General features: G+C 48.5%; 3 protein-coding genes and 1 long non-coding RNA gene across 17 annotated transcripts in view; 2 read left to right on the top strand and 2 right to left on the bottom strand.

Moving 5' to 3' along the window:
- Positions 1-372: 372 nt before the first annotated feature.
- On the bottom strand, positions 373-7,458 carry IZUMO3 (IZUMO family member 3). 4 transcript variants are annotated; one of them, XM_083707746.1, is made up of 7 exons: positions 7,119-7,452; positions 6,457-6,534; positions 4,627-4,716; positions 2,559-2,576; positions 2,346-2,426; positions 2,009-2,099; positions 469-635 (listed from the first exon to the last, which is right to left on the bottom strand). In XM_083707746.1, exons 1-7 carry the CDS (start codon positions 7,342-7,344, stop codon positions 578-580), a joined length of 642 nt encoding a protein of 213 aa, XP_083563872.1. In that variant the 5' UTR covers positions 7,345-7,452; the 3' UTR covers positions 469-577. The 4 variants fall into 4 exon arrangements, with proteins under 4 accessions (XP_083563869.1, XP_083563871.1, XP_083563872.1 ...); XM_083707745.1 differs by lacking the exon at positions 2,009-2,099 and having other exon boundaries at positions 376-635; positions 7,119-7,456; XM_083707744.1 differs by having other exon boundaries at positions 2,346-2,576; positions 7,119-7,455.
- LOC310829379 lies at positions 1,674-6,414 on the top strand. The gene is made up of 3 exons (XR_014557249.1): positions 1,674-2,055; positions 4,631-4,740; positions 6,267-6,414. It is a non-coding gene; the product is annotated as an uncharacterized lncRNA (long non-coding RNA).
- Positions 7,459-7,531: 73 nt separating the features above from the next.
- TEX51 (testis expressed 51) lies at positions 7,532-13,086 on the top strand. Of its 2 annotated transcripts, XM_083707747.1 has the most exons (7): positions 7,536-7,794; positions 9,379-9,453; positions 9,988-10,077; positions 10,262-10,279; positions 11,288-11,377; positions 12,132-12,198; positions 12,822-13,086. In XM_083707747.1, the coding sequence occupies exons 1-7, from the start codon at positions 7,584-7,586 to the stop codon at positions 13,060-13,062; spliced, it is 792 nt and encodes a 263-aa protein (XP_083563873.1). In that variant the 5' UTR covers positions 7,536-7,583; the 3' UTR covers positions 13,063-13,086. The 2 variants fall into 2 exon arrangements, with proteins under 2 accessions (XP_083563874.1, XP_083563873.1); XM_083707748.1 differs by lacking the exon at positions 9,379-9,453 and having other exon boundaries at positions 7,532-7,794.
- A 2,858-nt stretch (positions 13,087-15,944) lies between these two features.
- EPN1 (epsin 1) overlaps positions 15,945-19,880 on the bottom strand; it is a 32,827-nt gene continuing 28,891 nt past the window's right edge. For all 10 annotated transcript variants that reach the window (XM_083707711.1, XM_083707707.1, XM_083707708.1 and 7 more), the window contains one exon: positions 15,945-18,715. In XM_083707711.1, the coding sequence (XP_083563837.1) occupies positions 18,366-18,715 (350 nt within the window). In that variant the 3' untranslated portion in view covers positions 15,945-18,365. The remainder of the gene's footprint in view (positions 18,716-19,880) is intronic.

Here is a 19,880-nt window from a genome sequence, read left to right as displayed (position 1 = left end):
CCACGGGGGCTCCCAACTCTCTCTTCTCTGTTCCCTGTGCAGAGGAAGGTGACTGAGATGATCAAGGGTCTGGCAACCAAGCCTTATGAGAAACAGTTGAGGGAGCTGGGTATGTTTAGCCTGAAAAAGAGGAGACTGAGAGGAGATATTGTAGCCATCTTCAAATATCCAAAGAGCTGTCACTCACACGGAAGATGGAGCAAGCTTGTTTCTTCCTGCTCTGGAGGCTAGGGCCCAAACCAGTGGATTCAAGTTGCAAGAAAGGAAATTTCGACTACACATCAGGAAGATCTTTCTGACAGTAAGAGCTGGAACAGACTCTCACGAAAGGTGGCGGACTCTCCTTCCTTGGAGGTTTTATAAGCAGAGGTTGGATGGCCATCTGTCGTGGATGCTTTAGCTGAGAAAATCCTGCATTGCAGGGGGTTTGACTAGATGGCCCTCGGGGTCCCTTCCAACTCTATGAAATAAGAAGCAAAGATGTTCTTTTATTCCAAGTGTAAAATTTGTATTTGTTCTAACCAGCAGAAGCTCACAGATGAGGGGGTCCTGGAAGGGTCCAGCAGCCTCTAGCGCCCTAAAGGCGCAGTGCTTTTCGTAGCATCTGCTTCTTATGCTTGACGCACACCCAGTACCTGGAAGTGTGGGAAGGGTGGTTAGTAGAGGCGAAGAAACTCCTGGGTCTTCTGGGTCCAGAATGGGGCCTGGTCTACACTTGGAGGCAGAATGAGGTGGCAGAATGCTGAGATGGTGGAGCAAACTGTATCACTTCAGACTGCAGGTGGGAGATGCCATTTCTCTTTTTGAGGCTGTGCACATTTAAATCTCATGACTTCTCCCCTCACCCAAAAAAAGCGTAGGTTAAGGATGCTGGGAATTGTAGTTCTGTGAAGGGTAAACTACACTTCTCAATATATGGGGGGGGGGGAGTCAAGTGCTTTAAATGCATGGTCTGTTCACAGCCTTAAACGCTCCTCTGCATTTCAACTCCCTGCAACACAAATCACACATCAGAGAGAAAGGCTAAAGATTTGCCCCCCCCCCTTTTGCTGCTTCTTACTACAATCTCAACATTCTCCAATCTCACACGGCTGCATATGGAGCGACTGGCCAGCATTTCTCAAATATTTTGAGAACTGCCCCCTCCTCCATCTCTGGACATGAATTTAAACTCAGGTCTACTTTCTGGAATCCTCTGTATATGCAAATACCTGCACACACTGGGGGGGGGGGGGAGGACCCCAGTCAACTAACTATCCTAAATAAACAGAAAGCAGAAATTAAGCATGTATTAACTCTGCTTGGATTTGAATATCATCCTGTGTTCTTCAATCAAGTTTTCAAAATCTTTTGGAAATCTGGTGGCAAGAAAGGAGAAGTAATAGAAATGGGTAGGAAATTTACTCTGGAACCTTGAGGTCCAGAAACTACCGCATTTTTCGCTCTATAAGACACACTTTTCCCCTCCTAAAAAGTAAGGGGAAATGTGCTGTGCAGCAATCCCTCTTGCTGTTCTGGCTTCAGGAATAGCCGTGCAAAGCCTCTTCAACAACATTTGATTCAGCATATTTTTTCCCTTGTTTTCCTCCTCTAAAAACTATGTGCGTCTTATGGTCAGGTGCGTCTTATAGAGCGAAAAATACAGTAGATTTCTGGGGGGGAAAGGCAGCCAATGTTCTCAGAAATCTAAATTCCACACCACATTCTATGCTTGCACTCCTTTGAAGGGCCACAGTTCAGTAGTAGCTTCAGTAAGCTCTATGGGTTGCAGGCAGTCCCCGGTTCAATCGACAGAGTCGACAGAGGTGGGTCAAGTGAATGGGAACAGCTGGCAGCAAGAACTCCTGGGTTCCTTAGGATGGGAGAATGATGGTCCTGTGTACCACAATAGGGTTGGTGCCCAGTGGCTTCTTTGCGAAGGAAGGCAAATGCCGGTCAGGAAACCTGAAAGTTTGGACTCTCGGATTCTATGGGAAAGGGAGGGAACTCTGCAGAGCCATTTACTCACACAAGAACAACTGAGGTCACCAACACAGACTCGCAAACAAAGAAGAGGTAAAGAACAACTTCATTATATTCTGCAAGGCGTCTGTCTTCCACTAGGGGGCAACAGAAACATCCTTTTAGCCTCTTGCGTTGGCTGGGATGAGCAACCCTCTCTTATCTTGCTCCCTGGTTCAGCCACCCAAATGGTGGCTTTCAAATGGGAACAGGAAGCGAGAGTTACAACACGCGTTGGGAACCAATTCGTAACAGCCAAGAGTGGAGGTAGCAATGGCCACTTTGTGCACAAGTTTGGGAACAGAAGGCAGAAGCTGGAAGCCCCCCACCCACCTCGGTCTTACCTCCACAGAGCTCTCCATCAAAGCATTGGGTGGCGATACGTAAGCAGGTCCAGCAGTCCAGGACGGGGCCCTCAGTCACTGCTGCAGAGGGAGGAACAAGGCAGGGATCTGGGGGGCCTCGCTGGGGCATCCGGTTCCAGTCCAGGAGGCTGTGTGGGCAACTTGGGGGGGGCGGAGGAAGGGCTCTGATCGGGGAGGGAGTCTGATACTTACTGCAATCCTCAGAACAAGCTGAAGGGTGAGGGTGGAAGAAAAGAGAGAGGCCTGGTTTAGAGACCTAAAACCCAGACGGAGGGAGTCTCACTTAGCTGGTATGCAATTTACAACTATGTTGTAATAAACAAAAATCTGCCCTTATTCCCTTATGGGGGACACAAGAGCCCTTATAGAGTCCTCCATCGGTCGGAGAAAATAACAGAGGCCAACCAGAGAATATTGAGAAGCAAAGCAGCTAGTAAGCCTGAACTGTTGCAACAGGGTGCCCCCTTCACATGCAGGAGAAGGAGGACCCCAAACAAAGGTGTGCCCACCCTTATATAGACATTTTAAATTGCCAGCCCTGGAGTCCCAGACCACCCCCAGATACATCATACATCACAGAAAGGGGTGTAGCTCAAGACCATGCCCCAGACACATCATACCTACATCTCAGAAAGGGCAATCTACAACAGAAATCTGAGTGTGTTGTTTACCTCCTGTCTGGCAGGTTACCTGTTAATGCTTACTTGATTGGATACCCTGGGGAGCCTGGCCAGTCTTTTGTAATGATAAATACTTAGTTCCTGAGCCAGGTCACAGGCTCACCCTATTCATACACAGACATACCCTTAAGACAGGATTTGTGAAGGAAAAGACAATGGGGAGGCTTTTCCATTTTCCTTGACCTTGCAGAGAAATCATTTGGTCAGATTGGGAGTCAAAATGGTTTCAGGGCTGTTTTCTTGTGCTGCTTCAGACATGTGGTTTATATATTTATGTACATGTTTGCTTGGTACATTTATGAACATTTATTATATATATAAGACCTTATTAATTTTGTTATTTCAATGTGCAAGGAATCAACTCAAAGTTTGGCACATCACAACCCACCTCTGCCTACAGCAATTCAGTTCCCCCTTTTATAATGAAGTTCTTCCTCCAAGTGAGCACGTTCTGCCCAAAATACAAATATGTATATTTTAAATCTACATCTGGTGCAGCAAGTCACCTGCTCTTTTCTTGCTCCTCCATCTGCAACCTCACTGAACTGATGATGTTTAATACAGGAAGTTGTTACATGGTCATTATTCTTGCGTTTGTTATTGTTCTGTATTTAGCCGTATATTTTTATTCGTAGGTTTTATTCCTGGCCATACCTCCAGGGTCATCGGTGTGTGCCCACCCTCTCCCAGGCACTTTGCATGGTGCCTGCAGGGCCCCATCTCTCAGCTGAATTCCTTCAAATGAATTTGCCCTTGAAATAAGTTTTCTGTTGTAGTCAACAGAACAGGCGGCAGTGTGGGCTTTATGGTAGTGATTGTGTCTGTGTGTGTGTGGTGCCAACAAATGTTACACCATTCTGCAAATGTGCCTGAAAGGATTGACAGTCCCTATCCTCTACCTATTTTGGAAAGTTGTTTTTCTGTTTGCTATATCCATTTGGGCACCTCTCAAGATAATGTATAACTAAATTTTGCATGATGGCTCCTGAGACCAAGGAGCAGGTTTTTTGTCTAAGTTTGGATATACAGTGGTACCTCGGGTTACATACGCTTCAGGTTACAGACTCCACTAACCCAGAAATAGTGCTTCAGTTTAAGAACTTTGCTTCAGGATAAGAACAGAAATCATGCTCCGGCGGCGCGGCAGCAGCAGGAGGCCCCATTAGCTAAAGTGGTGCTTCAGGTTAAGAACAGTTTCAGGTTAAGAACGGACCTCCGGAACGAATTAAGTACTTAACTTGAGGTACCACTGTAATTGCATGTCATCCTTAATCAGGATTGCGGACTGAATCTTTGAAAACTGCATCAAATTTAACCACTGATTTCAAAAGTGCACCGATTTTGACTGCTGATTTTGAAAGCACGCTGATTCTGTTTCTCATTGTTCCTGAGCAATGCTGGCTACAAGACTGCCAGTAGCGGTATTTTATACATAGGGAGAGGGCACCCCTGGCCCACCCTGAGCCCCAACCCCGACCCCAGGATTCCCGGATAAAGGGGGAAGTGAAGGTCAGGGCAGTGGGTTAGAATAAGAGGTGCTGGTGCCTTTAACTGCCCTGGTTTCCCTTCCCGATTGGTACCGAGGTCGGCGAATTTCTCCAGCGACTGCTGCAAGCGCCTTCGCAAAGATACCCGGAGCTGATACAGGGAGAGTTGCCACAAGAAGACGCCTGAGGAAGGAAACAGAGCTTAAGGTTTGTTAGAGGGAGATAATTCCTAAGATGCTGGGTTAGAATTTTAGCCTGGCAAAGCTGCACAGCACATAAAAACCTGACCTCTCACATGTTATATTTAGGATTAGGGTTAGGAATATACTTGGAATTAATTCTGTCACTAAAATATCAATCCTGGCTTTGTGGACTTCCATCAGTGGCTTATCTGGGTTTCAGGCAAGAGTCTCTCCCAAGCCCTTCCTGGAGAAGCGGGGGACTGAGCCCGGGATCTTCCACCTGCAAAAATGGATCTCTGCCATTGAGCTGCAGACCTGCTTTAGGTCTGGGATCAAATCAGGGGTCCCCAACCTTCTTTTGGAAATGGAAGGAGCAGTTGGGGCACCAAAAATAACCATTTCACACACAAAAACTGGCAATGTTCAGAATCCCTCCCCCACAAAGTAAAACACGTACACCCTAAACAGCAATAAATAAATAAAATTAGGAGGCAGGGGCCTTAGCAAACACAAAGAGGAGTTATATGAGGACCCATAGTGCCAGGCTTGGGACTTGAGTTAGATCATGAGCTTAGGAGAACCACCTAAATATTTGGGTGGTCTCCCCACCCCACTCCCTATGCTGATTGAATGGCTTTATGAGATTCAGCATTTACCGTAAGTAGGACTGGGGAAATTTGTCCATTTTAGTTTCTCTCAGTTTCTCATTTTTCCACATTTCCATATCAGTTTGCTTTTTTTTTTTTAAGTCCTCCATAAAATTTCTCAGCATTTTAGTGTGATTCCCTCCCCCATCCCCCAGCATACACCCATTTTTGTGTGCTATTTTGCCTCACATAAACATTTTGGCAAAGCAATTTCCCCATATAGAATGCATTTTGGTATGCTAATTTCACTAATATATGCATTCACGAGGAACGCCCTCAGATGTCAAGGAAATAAACAACTATCTGACTTTTAGAAGACATCTGAAGGCAGCTCTGTTTAGGGAAGTTTTTAATGTTTGATCTTTTATTGTGCTTTTAATATTCTGTTGGGAGCTGCCCAGAGTGGCTGGGGAACCCAGCCAGATAGGGGGGTATAAATTATTATTATTATTATTATTATTATTATTATTATTATTATTATTATTAGGCAAAATTAACCCTAGCCTTTGTGTCTTCCCAAGGGACGCGGGTGGCGCTGTGGGTAAAACCTCAGTGCCTAGGACTTGCCGATCGCATGGTCGGCGGTTCGAATCCCCACAGCGGGGCGAGCTCCCATCTTTCGGTCCCAGCTCCTGCCCACCTAGCAGTTCGAAAGCACCCTTAAGTGCAAGTAGATAAATAGGTACCGCTTTATAGCGGGAAGGTAAACGGCGTTCCGTGTGCTGCTCTGGTGCCGGTTCACCAGAGCAGCTTCGTCACGCTGGCCACGAGACCCGGAAGTGTCTCCGGACAGCGCTGGCTCCCGGCCTCTAGAGTGAGATGAGCGCACAACCCTAGAGTCTGTCAAGACTGGCCCGTACGGGCAGGGGTACCTTTACCTTTACCTTTATGTGTCTTCCCACAGATGATGTGGCTGGCAAGCTGCATTTCAAGATTTGGAGAAGTGCGAATTTGGGGAGACGGCTGTGTTTTCATAGGCATAAAATAGTTTAAGTACACATTTCAGCGCAAACTGCACCAAATTTCTAACCTACAACCCTATCCCAAATGCAATCCCATCCCCCCAGCTCCCTCTCTCCTTTCCCCCAGCTCACCTTTCCAGGTTTTGCTGCTCTTGATGTCCCTCAACTGACTAATAACATCTGATTTGATAGACATCACTCCTCGGACATCTGCAAAAGAGACATTTGTGGCTGTAACTGTTATGTACTGAAGTTCTCACCCTGGGCCAGCAGGGGGATACTGTAGATAGTTTTTACTCAGGTCCACATATGCAAATAAGGGATCAAAAGTGACGTTCAGTGATTGGGTAGTTACAGAAAGTTGTTACAGTTACGTTGTACTGGAGTTCTATATAAGAGTGCTGACTGAACCCTTCAGTCTGAACTGGCCTGGGAATAAATAAGAGCTGTTTGAAAAATTCTGTGTTGTCTGATATGTTCACTCACAACTTAACAGTTGGGGCACTGGATTTGGTTAAATTAAGATGGCTTTTGTTTATTCACAGGCCAGAACAGAACTGAACAGCAAACAGCTCAGCCGGCTTGCTTTTATAGGCAGCCGGCTGTCAACATTGTAGCAACAACAACCCAGGGTTTCCCGCCTAAAATAACTGACATGGACCTGAGTGAAAACTATCTACACGATACTCCTGGTGGCCAGGGTGAGAACTTCAATACATAACAGTAACCTCAACCCTTCTCCACCCTGCCCCAGATGTTACAGCCCTGCCAACGCTTCTCTGCTCAGTTCGCACCCAGCACTCGCTCGTGCATCTTTCGGAGGAAGGTGCCGTGCAGGTCAGCAAAGGCCTGGATGTGCCGTTGTATGAGGGTGTCTTGGTCAGGAAGGTCTGCTGGGAGCATTTCCAGCAGCAAGGTTGCCACAGAATCCAAGAAGCGGCGGTCACACTGAAGGCAACCAGCCACTGCTTGAAGAGAGAAGAGCCAAAGGGGGAACACCAGCAGGAACTGGGGTGCCATTGCCTCTTCCCCTTACTGCAGCCGGTGAAAACTCTTCCGTGAAGTCAGGAACCACTGGAAAGGCAACCACCTCCATGACACACGGAAACGTTGCCAAGGAGAGAGAGAGTAAATAGACGGTGTGTTTGGCGCTAGTCTCTGTGATGCTACAACAGGAAGTGATGTAAGAAGCAGGGGAGGAGCTTGGCTCGGAACAAGCACTACCCTGAGCAGGAAGCGGCTCCTTTATCCTGGTTCCTATGGCCAGGATATCGCTGCTCGGCTGGCTGGCCTGGTCCCTGCCTGTGCAGCTGGCAGGCACATGCCTCCGTTGCTGGCCAGATGCCATTGTCTACTTTGGCTACGACTCCTATTTGCTGCTTGGGCAGGACTCAGAGGCCACCAAAAACTTGGGGAAGCTTTTCATAGGCAGCGCTGAAGACCTCGCTGCCTATGGCAGACACTATTTGGGTACAGAATTAAGAGAAGGCGCAAGCAATGTCCACGAGATACTAGGGAGGAGCTTCTCCATGGGGATGCAAAAGGTCCCCATTTCTGAACCTCCAAATGGCACATTATCCAGCTCCCCATTTTATTTTATTTTGCAATCTTGAGTGAGTGGAAAGCCTTTAATTATAGTACAGTGGTACCTCGGGTTACACACGCTTCAGGTTACATATGCTTCAGGTTACAGACTCCGCTAACCCAGAAACAGTACCTCAGGTTAAGAACTTTGCTTCAGGATGAGAACAGAAATCGTGCAGTGGCGGCGCGGCAGCAGCGGGAGACCCCGTTAGCTAAAGTGGTGCTTCAGTTTCAGGTTAAGAACGGACCTCCAGAACAAATTAAGTACATAACCAGAGGTACCACTGTATTGCATTTATTTTCTCCAAGGAGCTCAATGTGGAGTACATGGTTCTCTCGCTCCTTGTTTAACCCCCCACAACCACCCTGTGAAGTAGGCTAGGCTTCTGACAAGTCAGAAATCCAAGACAGAGGCCATTCTGGGTCTGAAGAACCACAGCTGCGATAGGATAATACCCTGAAAAGTACAAAGCTGTTGCTGATTTTGCTAATGACTGAAATGGCTGAAGAGAACAGGTGTCACCCCTGCTTGCCATGGGAAATCTGTGGCCCTCTAGATGTTATTGGGTTCCAACCAACTCGCATCATCATTCCCAGCCTGTGTTGCCAATGGTTATGATCGCTGGGAGTTGTAGCCCCTCAGTGTTGTGGGGGAGGGGTCACAGGTTTCCCCCTCCCTGGTCCAAGGAACCAGGGAGCCCATGGTCTTGTTGAGCATAACGATAATATGCAACTCTGCTCCGATTAAATTCACCCACATAGATTTCTTGGTTGTCACTGGCTGCAGTGAGCAGGAAGAATTGGGCAGCAGAATATCATCTGGCGAGGGGAGAGGAGGCTGAAGTTATAGCAGTGGGTGGAATGGATTATGAAGACAAGTTGAAGCCATCTGCTCCATTTTGTAAAGCGTCCCTATGCAACACCCTGAGTGCAGCAATCTATTTCATTATTTTCATTTGGGTAATTTATACACGGCTTAACATTTTTTGACAATACCTAGAAGTGGCTTACGAAATGCCATCAGCTGCTACAAATCAAAATACAGGAAGAGCCATTATTAAAGCCCATCCTTTATAAAACAGCACAGTCCAATTGGAAGCACTTTTGTGGTTGGAGTTTCAGGGATGCAAACTTCCATATGGAACCCATACATCATAGCAGACTTGGCACCCACTTCCCCTCCCACAAGCTGTGAGAATGCGCATGGGCCTCCTGCATGCAGCAACTCCACGTGGCGTCATTTAGCGCACATGAAAACGGTGTCCTTAAGAACTGTCGGGGTTGCTCAGGGGCTTCCCCAGGGCTCCTCAACAAGATTGGGAACGGCAGATGAGCTACCATTGCCGCTTTCCCATTGGAACCTGCACCCTTGGGGAAATATTTTAAGGTTCCACCGTGTGGGAGGGTGTGTTCAAAATGGAGAATGAGGAAAAATTCAGGCATCATTGTTTTGGTTTGTTTCCTCTGCAGAACGGGAACATATGGAGCGTGAGGCTGGGACTCTCTTTCTCCACCTTGAACAGATTATCAAGAGGAGTGGAAAAGGTAGTTGTTGTTAGCTTGTCCTCTTCCTTCCAAACTTACCTGCAGCACAACTATGTCAGGGAGCCATTGATTGCCATTGCAGTAGCTCCTAACACACACACGCAAACACAAAATACCCCCAAACCCTCCTTCTCTCATTCCACCCCTTGGTGGCCCCAATTAACCAGGCAATTGATCTCATCAGAGATCGCAAAGAAAGGAATATATGACTACAACAAGATGAGAAAGAAAGTAATAAAGGACTATCCGGATTGAACTGGATAGAGCTGACTAATCAGTGCAGTAAAATGAGTGATGTCCGGAGTTATCCGGAATTTTGGACTCGTGCGGAGCTTGATATATGGGTACCCTCAAAAAAAATTAACATTTGGCTGTATAGTTTGGAACTAATGTGATTTGAATAATGTGATGTGATTGGCCTGTTAATAAAAATTATTAAAAAAACAACAACAACCAGGCAATTGATCAGGCACTATCCCTTCTGCTGCACTCAAAAGCCTTGGCTTCTATCAACCCATTTCTCTTTCCCTACAGATCATGGCAGCCTTATGAGGGAGGCGGAGGAGGAAAAGAAGAATTTTGTCAAGCGATTGGAAGAGGCATCTAAGGCCTTTGTGAAGGAAGGTAAGTGCTTGAGGACAGAACCTCTGGTCAGAGGCATACAGCTGAGGAGAACGTGGCCCACACATCATGGAGGTGACAGGGTTTTGGAGGTGACCTGTTGGGTAGGGCAAGATGGAGTCCTGTGAGTGGGGAGGGCTCGCCTTTCTCTAGTGCTCATACCTTTGTTTTTCTCTTTTATATCCAGTCTGCAGCCTTTCCTGTGGTGAGTCCGTCTGTCCAAACTAGAAGGGCATCTGTCTGGCCATATGGTGTCTGCTGCTTTTTTTTTTAAGTGTCCATTGTGTGTGTGTGTTTGTGTGATGCCAGTTATAAATGGTGGGTATCCATTCCTCGCAGCCCCAGGAAAAAGAAGGTAGTAACCAGATCAGGAATAAATGAAAATGATCTCATCCAGGGATTGTGTGTGCAAATGCACTGTTGGCACTGTTATCCGTGTTAGTGCTTGTGAAGTCAAAAGAGGAGACTTTACTGGTTATTTAAATTCATTGCCAGTTTTGTGCCTTTGAGTTGGTTCAGGCATACCACCATGTCTACACGTGCAGGGAAATAACTAACTAATAAATAAATAAATTGATAATAATAATAATAATAATAAATAATAATAATAATAATAATAATAATAATAATAATAATAATAATAATAAAATATTATTTATACCCCGCCCACCTGGCTGGGTTTCCCCAGCCACTCTGGGCGGCTTCCAACACAATATTAAAATACAGTAATGCCTCAAACATTAAAAGCTTCCCTAAACAGAGCTGCCTTCAGATGTCGTCCAAAAGTCTGGTAGTAGTTGTTCTCTTTGACATCTGGTAGGAGGGCGTTCCACAGCGCAGGTGCCACTACCGAGAAGGCCCTCTGCCTGGAATAATGGAATATTTCCAAATAATGGAAACCATTATTTGGGTAGTTTCTTGGGTGTCCCCTGAAGAATACCTAGCTGCTATCTGAAGCAGCAGCTTCCAGGACTGGATCAACATTCCAAACCATGGTTTGTTGGTTCATATGTGACACCAAACCTTAGGTTTCATACCACGTTTCAGCTCCTGGTTTGATGGTCATCTCATATCATAATCTGCCGACTTGATTTGGCCCAGACATCACAACAAACCATAGCTTGGCATTACATCTGAATCAACAAGAGATTGGCAAAATGTTCAGAAGATGTCATTGTCTAATGGAATCCCCTTTTCCGTGACATTTCCACAGCCAAGTCCAGGTTCCGACCCTACGAAGTGGCACAGTGTTCAAACTGCCAGCTTATCAAAGTTTCCTGCCTTGACCCCTTTGTATGTGCAGGTAACTTGCCTTTCTATACCTCTATCCCTTAACGTCTCCCTCCAGTCACAGCATCTCTCACTACTCTCTGTACATGTCAGTACAAACTGAGAGCCAACGTGGCCTGGGGCGCTCCAGCTGGAGCCCTGAACACCCTCATTGGGGCCCATCTCCTTTACTCTTTTGCCTAATTTGCTCTGTAGCCATCATGAAGACATCGGGGTATGTATCAATATTAATAATCCTTAAAGGTAAAGGGACCTTTGACCATTAGGTCCAGTTGTGGCCGACTCTGGGGTTGCGGCGCTCATCTCGCTTTATTGGCCGAGGGAGCCGGTGTACAGCTTCTGGATCATGTGGCTAGCATGACTAAGCCGCTTCTGGAAAACCAGAGCAGCGCACGGAAATGCCGTTTACCTTCCCGCCAGAGTGTTACCTATTTATCTACTTGCACTTTGACGTGCTTTCAAACTGCTAGGTTGGCAGGAGCAGGGACCGAGCAATGGGAGCTCACCCCGTCGCGAGGATTCGAACCGCCGACCTTCTGATCGGCAAGTCCTAGGCTCTGTGGTTTAACCACAGCACCACCCGCGTCCCTTAATAATCCTTACCTTCATGCAAAAACAGTACTTGCCGGTTTTCTGGTGGTCAGTGAACCTGTTTTTGGCTACAAGTGCCCTTAGGATGCTGTTGATGCAGAGCTTCACCATGGTCCCACCTTGGTCTCTCAAGACTTCTGCCTTCTCAAAAATGTTATCCTGTTCCTTTTGCACAGGGCCGAATGTTGTTGCAGCAGTGCTGGTGCCACTTCTGCTCTTGCTTGGAATAGGAGCAGCATGGTGGTAAGTTCATGAATATTTAGTCTTTCTGGATAGGTGTAATTTATTCATTTTTTATTTTTATTTTTGCAAAAGCGTAGCTCAACTCCAGGGCAGGGAGAACTGGGCTACACAGCAGAGTCTTAGCATAGCATCAAAAGTATGGATGGGTAAATGTGGTCCTCCAAATATTTTGGATCTTGGTTACTTCCATCAGCTGCATCCAGCATCACTGAGAGCCCAGAGGAATGTTGGGATTTATTGTCCATGGGTTCTCCACCCCTGGCTTAGGGGAATGAGCCAAGGACTCAAAAAAGCCCTCATTCAAACCTATTCCATACCATGAAGGTCACATCCATGCCGTTCCTTTCAAGCACATGGCTTCCCCCAAAGGGTTCTGGGAACTTTGGTTTACCCCTCACACAGCACGTTGCCAGGATTCTTGCTCGTTGGCAAGACAGCTTGAGCCTCAGTCCTCTTTCTGCAGGAGATAATGTATGCAAAACCCTTTGAACGTTGAAAGCACTTATCAATTAAAATTAATATTATTATTATTCCATCAGCTTTCGCTGGCTGCCTGGGAATGAGCAGCAAAATTAAAACATGTCTTGCTATGCTCTTAAGGGAGTTCCTCTCTTTAACCACAGGTATCGCCGTCACAAACAGGAGGAGCAAGGAAAAGACAAGTCTTCAGGAGATGAGGACAGCTCAGAGAGTTCTGAGTGGAGCTCTGATAGTTCAGAGAAGGCGGATGCCAATCCAATATATGCAGAAGTTCCAAGCACCCCCATATATGCTAATGTCCCAGCACATGCTGATGTCCCAGCATATGCTAATGTTCCAAACCCTCCAGAATTCACCATTCCAAGCCCTCCACCCTTTGATTAAACAGTTTTCAATGGTGATTTTCCATGAGGTCTGTGCTTGCAACATCACTCCCTCTTCTCTTAGGGCATGAAGTGACGACTGCAGCACCAAAGACAGCCATGCATGTGCAAATGAGGGATAAACAGAACCATCAGTCAAGACAGCTCTTCCAATGTCCACCCCAGATTTCAATGGGGACAGCTCAGTCATCCAGCTACCGAGGAGCAATCCAGCAAGGTACACAAATGTGTGAACCAAACCTTTAATCACATGTGTACACTTGGCCCAAAGCAAACCCCACATGTCCTGTCTAGTCTTGAGGCCCCACCTCCAAGGTCTTTCCATCAAGAAGTGGGGGCTGGTTGGATACCTAAGGTTGATTATTCAAGGCTATCAACCATCTTTGGGGCAGTACTGATATAGCCCATTTTTTCCTAAACCAACCCAACCCAAACTGATTGCAAACGTAGCTTGCTTATACATTCATTGGGTTAAGTCAAAAGGCAGAAGTGGAAACAAGCAAGTTATGGCACAATGAGTGGATGGAGGAGTGTGCAGAGTTAATGGCAGAGTTGCTCTCTGGTGGGTGGAAGCCATGGTTATAGATACAAGATACACAATGATCTGTGAATGATTCAGGGTTCCAAACACTAGGTGTAGCTTGAATGATGTGGACTTCCTCTTCCTGCAGCCAGCAAGTTTATATCAGAGAACTGCTGTAAAGTAGCTGTTTAGGATTTGTGAGCCATAAGGTTGCAAGTTCATACCTCAAAATCCACCAGCCCCTCTGCGACTCAGATGGGCTAATAATATGTGGTCTGACCTTATTAAAGGTAAAGGGACCCCTGAACGTTTGGTCCAGTCGCGGATGACTCTGGGGTTGTAGCGCTCAGCTTTACTGGCTGAGGGAGCCGGTGTACAGCTTCTGGGTCATGTGGCCAGCATGACTAAGCCGCTTCTGGCGAACCAGAGCAGCACATGGAAACGCTGTTTACCTTCCCGCAGGAGCGGTACCTCTTTATCTACTTGCACTTCATGCCTTTGAACTGCTAGGTTGGCAGGAGCAGGGACCGAGCAACAGCAGCTCACCCCGTCGCGGGGATTCAAACTGCCGACCTTCTGATCAGCAAACCGTAGGCTCTATGGTTTAACCCACAGCGCCACCTGCATCCCTTGTAACCTGACCTTATTAGGTTGCTGCAAATACTTAGGGTAGGAGTGGGTAACCTGGGGCCCTTCAAGGTGTTACCAGACTCCAGTTCCCATGAGCCCCAACTAGCAAGGCCACGTTTCAGGGATGATGAGAGCTGTAGTCCAACAATATCTGGAAGGCATGAGTTTGGAGCAAGTGTCACTGTATTGTATCCTCTTTGTATTGCAAAGGAGTGGCTAAGGGGCAAATCCAGGATATGAGAAAGAACAAACAGCTTGGTGCCCATGATCTTGAGGCCTTATTTACATAGAGGACAGAATGAGGTAGCGGAATGGGTTGTACCACTTTGAACTACAGGTATGCGGGACGGAGGTTGTTAGAAAAAAATATATATTCCCACATGTAAACAGAATACAACACTAGCAAGGAGGAATGGCTAGATGCCCTCCAGCTAGCTTGATTTGCAGGGACCTTTATGGATTTTAAACAAGGGGGGAGATATAAAAATACCACCCACCTGACGTAGAGTATGAGCTGGTTAAGCCCAGGCCACCACTTCTGTTTGGTTTCATAGGTAGGCCAAGGCCCTTCTCCTAACAGACAGCAAATGAGCATGGCTGAAGCATCTATAGGGCAGCTGAGGAAGGTATCCTGTAACACTCCCGGGTTGAGACTGCTAGCCAGGCTGCCAATTGTGGCGAGGGGAAAAGGTGTAGAAAGAGAACAGCCTTTCCTCTAGTTGGGTCCAAAGGGACTTGCTGCCCACACCCAAGGCATCATCCCTTCCCTGGTTACATAAGACACGCTCGCACGTTATTTCAAGCCGGTGCCAGTATGAATTGCTCCCACATCACAGGCTGCATAATCATTCAGCCCCCAAGCCCACCTTGCGCCTTAGCGTATGCAGAGGAACCTGATCTGCTAACAGAACCAGCCTGCAGCACAGACAGGGCCATAAATCACTCACGGAGCAATCCAATGGCCCATTTTGCCTACAACAACCAGTGCTATTTGAACCCAAAGCACCCTCTCAAGGTCCCATGAAATACTGGGAGGAAATAGCAAACCCTTGTAAGACTGCGAGCAAGCACATCCAATCTCAAGTCTTTTGTCTGTATACACTTCCAATGCACACTGGACAAAATTAAATCAGCTTTTTCCTGGGGGTGGGTGGGTAGAGTGGGGTTGAAGTCTGGAAGGAGCTTGCCCACTCAGATCTCCAACACCTGGAGGGCCCACATTTGTTACCCCCATCTTAGCCAGTCCTAAGAGTTATTATTGGAAGTCATTGTTCTGCTGCCTAGGTATGACTTACTGGTGTGGGTGGAGGAGGAGGGCGACTTCATGTTCTCATATCCCTGTGGTTCTAATCCTAACTTACCTCGACATTTCCACCTTCAAAGCCCTCCGGCCTCTGATTTTGTACAAGGGGAGCTCAAAACAAAGGGGTTTGTCATCTCAGGAGAGGCTCAGTCTCGTAGGAATTCACTGCATAGGGAAATGATGGCCTAAGTCAGGGATGGAGACCCTGCCGCCCTCCAGATTTTCTAAGGTGCCATTTCCAGTCGCTCTGAGCCAGCACGGCCAGTAGTGAGAGATGTCTAGAGTTGTAGCCCAGCAACAATCACGGGGAAGGGCAGCACACAGGCTCCACATTCAAGGTTGAAATGATGAACATCGCCCTCATCTTCCTCCCACCCGAGCCCAGCTCTGCCCTTCTCCCTCAAAAGCAAACCCAGGGGCCAAAGCCTTTGGGTGCCATAGAAGAATTTCCATTTATTTCATTTCATTAATAGCATTTTTCTGATGCATACCAGGGTAGGCTTGGGGGTCGGGGTGGGGAAGATAACGGAAGGGATGGGGTAGAGCCAAGAGGGGGAGGGTTACATACAGCCACTCTTCCCCACCCCAACCCCTTGACCAATGACACAATGATTCTGCAAATATACTGACTGGTGTAGGGAGAAAATTACCCCCTAGCATGATTGGGGGGTTTTTTGGGGGGTGGCGGCAGCAGCAGGGAGATGTAGGATGTCCCACCCACTTTAGAAACACAATTGCAAGAGATTTGGGGTGGCAGAGGGTGGGGGAAGAATGAGGGATTTAGCAGATTGTCCTGGGTGCTAATGAGTAAGCGCCCCACCCCCCGTAGCATAAAATAAGAATCGACAATCACTTACAGCAGCAACACATATACACATACACGCACGCACGCACACAAACACGCACACGCAGCCTCGGACCCACCCTTTCCCCACAAGCTGTTGGCTCCCAAAGGGCCAGAATCAGGCCACCTACCCATCTCCCCCCTCCCTCCCTCCTTCAACGAGTCTTGAAGAACGGTGGGGGCTTCTTTGCTATGCTGTCGGAACGGACGGAGGACTCCGCTGTTTTACAAGTCAAAGATGGCACGTCCTCTCTGGTCTCGAGTGGGTCAGCAGTGGGAGCAACACCCCCACCCCCCAAAAACCCCCACACATGCACACAAAGGAGGAGGTTGCAGCAGGAGGGGCATAAAAGTAGGTCACGTGTGGAGAGTGGACGGCTCAGACTGCATTTGATCCCCCCCTGTGCGAAGAGTGCTGCAAAGTGGGGTCCACGGGTTGTGGGTGTGGCTGCGTGTCCTCTCCTCTCCCCCCCCCCCCCGGCTCCCTTTTCAAGCAATGCGCACTGTTGGCATAAGAGAAAGAGAGGGAGAATTTCCTCCTCCGCAGGGACGTTGTTGCTTTGTCCACACTCATCATCCGAGTCCTCACCCTGGCCTGCTGCAGTTCAGAAACGGAGAAGGGCGGCTGGGCTTTACAGATCCCCTGCTGTTCCACATCTGGCAGGGGGCCCTTGGCTGTTTCTGGGCTTCCACAAAGCAGGCCGAGAGAGAGGGAGAGACTCAAATTCTGCAATAGTCCCCCCCTCCCTCCCCGGACACGTTGCTGTTGGAAAACTTTTTCTTTTTTTAAGGTTCTCAAGAGTATCGATCCCCGATGGCTTCCAGGTTCCTTCTTCACAGCAGGCTGTGTTGGCTGTTTCAAGTCCCCACCCCCAGAGGTGTGATGCGCCGACAGGGCTCCACGATCCTTGCAAAATGAAACAAAAATGGTGGCTCCCTTCGGCCCGGGAGTCTGCAGAGGGCAGGCGGCAAAGTGTAGCGGTGGCCTCGTCGCCCTGTGAGGAATGATGGTCCAGCCCCACTTTCCAGATCCAGCTTTTGGTCTCTGACCGCAGATTAGTGGTATCCCGCCTGGCCCCGGAGACGGAAGAGACAAGTATTCCCAGTGTCTCAACCGTTCCCAGGTGTAGTGAAGGGGATTCACTGACGTCACCCCCTTAGTGGAAAAAAAAAGAAGAGGCAGAGAAGGGCTGGTCCCGGCACAGGGTTGGGGCAGGAGGGGATGGTGATGTAACCAAACATCTGGAAGGGAAGTGGGGGAGTGCCTACCAAAATAAAATCATAATTTAAAAGGACAGTGTCCATCTGTCTCCCCCCACCCACAAGGAAACTTTGTTTGGAAGGGCCTGGAAGGCAGGTAGAGGCACGGCCACTTCTCTTCCTCCATCCCTTCTGCAAAAGGGAAGAGAGAGAGAAAGAGAGATAGACTTATGAAGGAAGGTGTGGGAGGGATTGACCAAAATATGATAATCCCCCCTCGCCTTTCAACATGGGAAGGGTTTCTGTGGCCAATACGGGAGAGGGCGCAAAGAACAGCAACAACAACCACCTGCCTTTGGAGAAGACCCACACACACACCCCTCAACGCCCCCCACAACTCTAGATCTGTTGTTGGTTCGTAGTTCCCTCCCCTCAAATGTGACGCTGAACCCTCAACTTGAGTTAGAGAAGGGAGCTGCCCCTGCTGCCAACACAGGACAGCAGAAATGGGGTCTCCCAGCTGCCCTGGAGAGCAGCGGGGGGAGGGGGGGAAGGAGGAGCTCTTCAATTAAGCCCCCAAACCAAAACCAAAAAGAGAAAAAATTAAGTCCACCCTACCCCCAACATGGGGGTGGAGGAGCTCGCAATAAGGACTTAAGTCTTTTCCCTTCCTTCTCTCTCCCCCCGCCTTCCCGGCTGCCCCGTTTTGTGGGTGGAAACTAAGGGCCCCCCCTTTGCAAACTGGGAATGTGGGGGGGGGTGACAAGGGGGTGTCATCCCCACAGGGCTAAAAGACCCCCCTGATTATAGCAAGAAGGGGTTGGTGCTGCCCATGGAGGCGGCTGAGGTGCTGCTGGGGACGACGCCAGTGGGCGGCAGGCTCTGAGGGGGCAGGCCCATGGCAGAGAGCCCCATAGTCGGGACAGAGCCCATAGGCTGCACCCCCACCATGGGGGAAACGGAGGCCAAGGGCATCCCGGGGGCCATGGGGGAGACAGAGACCATAGGAGCTGCGGCGGGGAAGGCAGGGGGCGCCGGCTGAGACAAAGGGAGGACCGGACTGACGCGGAGCTGGTTGAGCGAAAGTGGGGCAGCGGCCGTTGCCTGGAAGGGGTTTGTAGTTGAGGCAGACGCGGCTGGGGCTGGGGCTGAACCTGCAGCAGATGACAGAGGAGAGAGAGAGAAAGGAGGAGGAAGAAAAACAAGTTAAAAGGAACCCAGGAGTCCCAGGTCGATGCCTCCCACCCTCAACTCTCAGGACCCTTGGTTTCCTCTGCAGCCCCATAAAACATTATCAAGCTCTGCAGAATCAGGCCAGTAGCCCATCTAGTCCAGCAACCTGTTCTCACAGTGGCCTGAGATTCCCAGAAGCCATTGTGGCTAGCAGCCATTGATAGCCTTGTCTTCCATGAATTTCTCCAATCCTCTTTTAAAACCATCCCAGTTGGCGGCCATCACTGCCTTCTGTGGGAGCAAGTGACAGTGTTTAACTACGCTCTGAAGCATGGAGAAGTACAGTGGTGCCTCGCAAGACGAAAAGAATCCATTCCGCGAGTCTCTTCGTCTTGCGAAGCAAGCCCATTAGCGGCTTAGCGCTATTAGCGGCTTAGCGGATCAGCTGTTAAGCTGCTTAGTGGATCAGCTGATAAGCGGCTTAGCGGATCAGCTGATAAACGGCTTAGCGGCTTGGGAAAAGGGGGAGGGGAAGGAAAAAAAACCCCGCAGGAACTCGCAATACATTTTCCTCTTGCGAAGCAAGCCCATAGGAAATTCGTTTTGCGAAGCACCTCCAAAAACGGAAAACCCTTTCGTCTAGCGGGTTTTCCGTCTTGCGAGGCATTCGTCTTGCGGGGCACCACTGTATGACCTTTCATCTGTCCTGAATCTTCCTGCTCAAGCCCATCCCAGAAGTTACTGTGTATCAACCCTGCTCTGCTTTCACCCACCAGACTCAAGCTCAAGGATGGCCTGGCTTAAAGCAAAGAGGACTTGTCTCATTTGCGCCTTATAAACAAGGCGCTGACCTGTGGCTCCTATATCCAAATCTACTGCATGAGCCTCCAAGGAGCCAGAAGGTGTGCTTCCCAACCTCCCCACTCCAAGCTCAAACATCAGGCTGGGAGCAAGACAGGGCAGTATGGAGTAGTAGAGGAGCTTTGCGCATGTTTGTGAAGCAAGTTTCCAGGCCTCATGGCTGTGACGTTATGCATGAAGGTGCTGGGCAGAAGATTTCTGGTGGGCAAGGTGGGGTCTCTGCCTTGCATAACCCCTCATCGCAACAATGAGACTCAATGTGGCGACATTACACAAAATAAGCCG

This window comes from Podarcis gaigeae, assembly GCF_964106915.1.
Source record: "Podarcis gaigeae genome assembly, chromosome: 13".
NCBI lineage: Eukaryota > Metazoa > Chordata > Lepidosauria > Squamata > Lacertidae > Podarcis > Podarcis gaigeae.
Note: the sequence above shows the minus strand (reverse complement) of the source record. Positions and strands in the feature narration are given on the sequence as shown.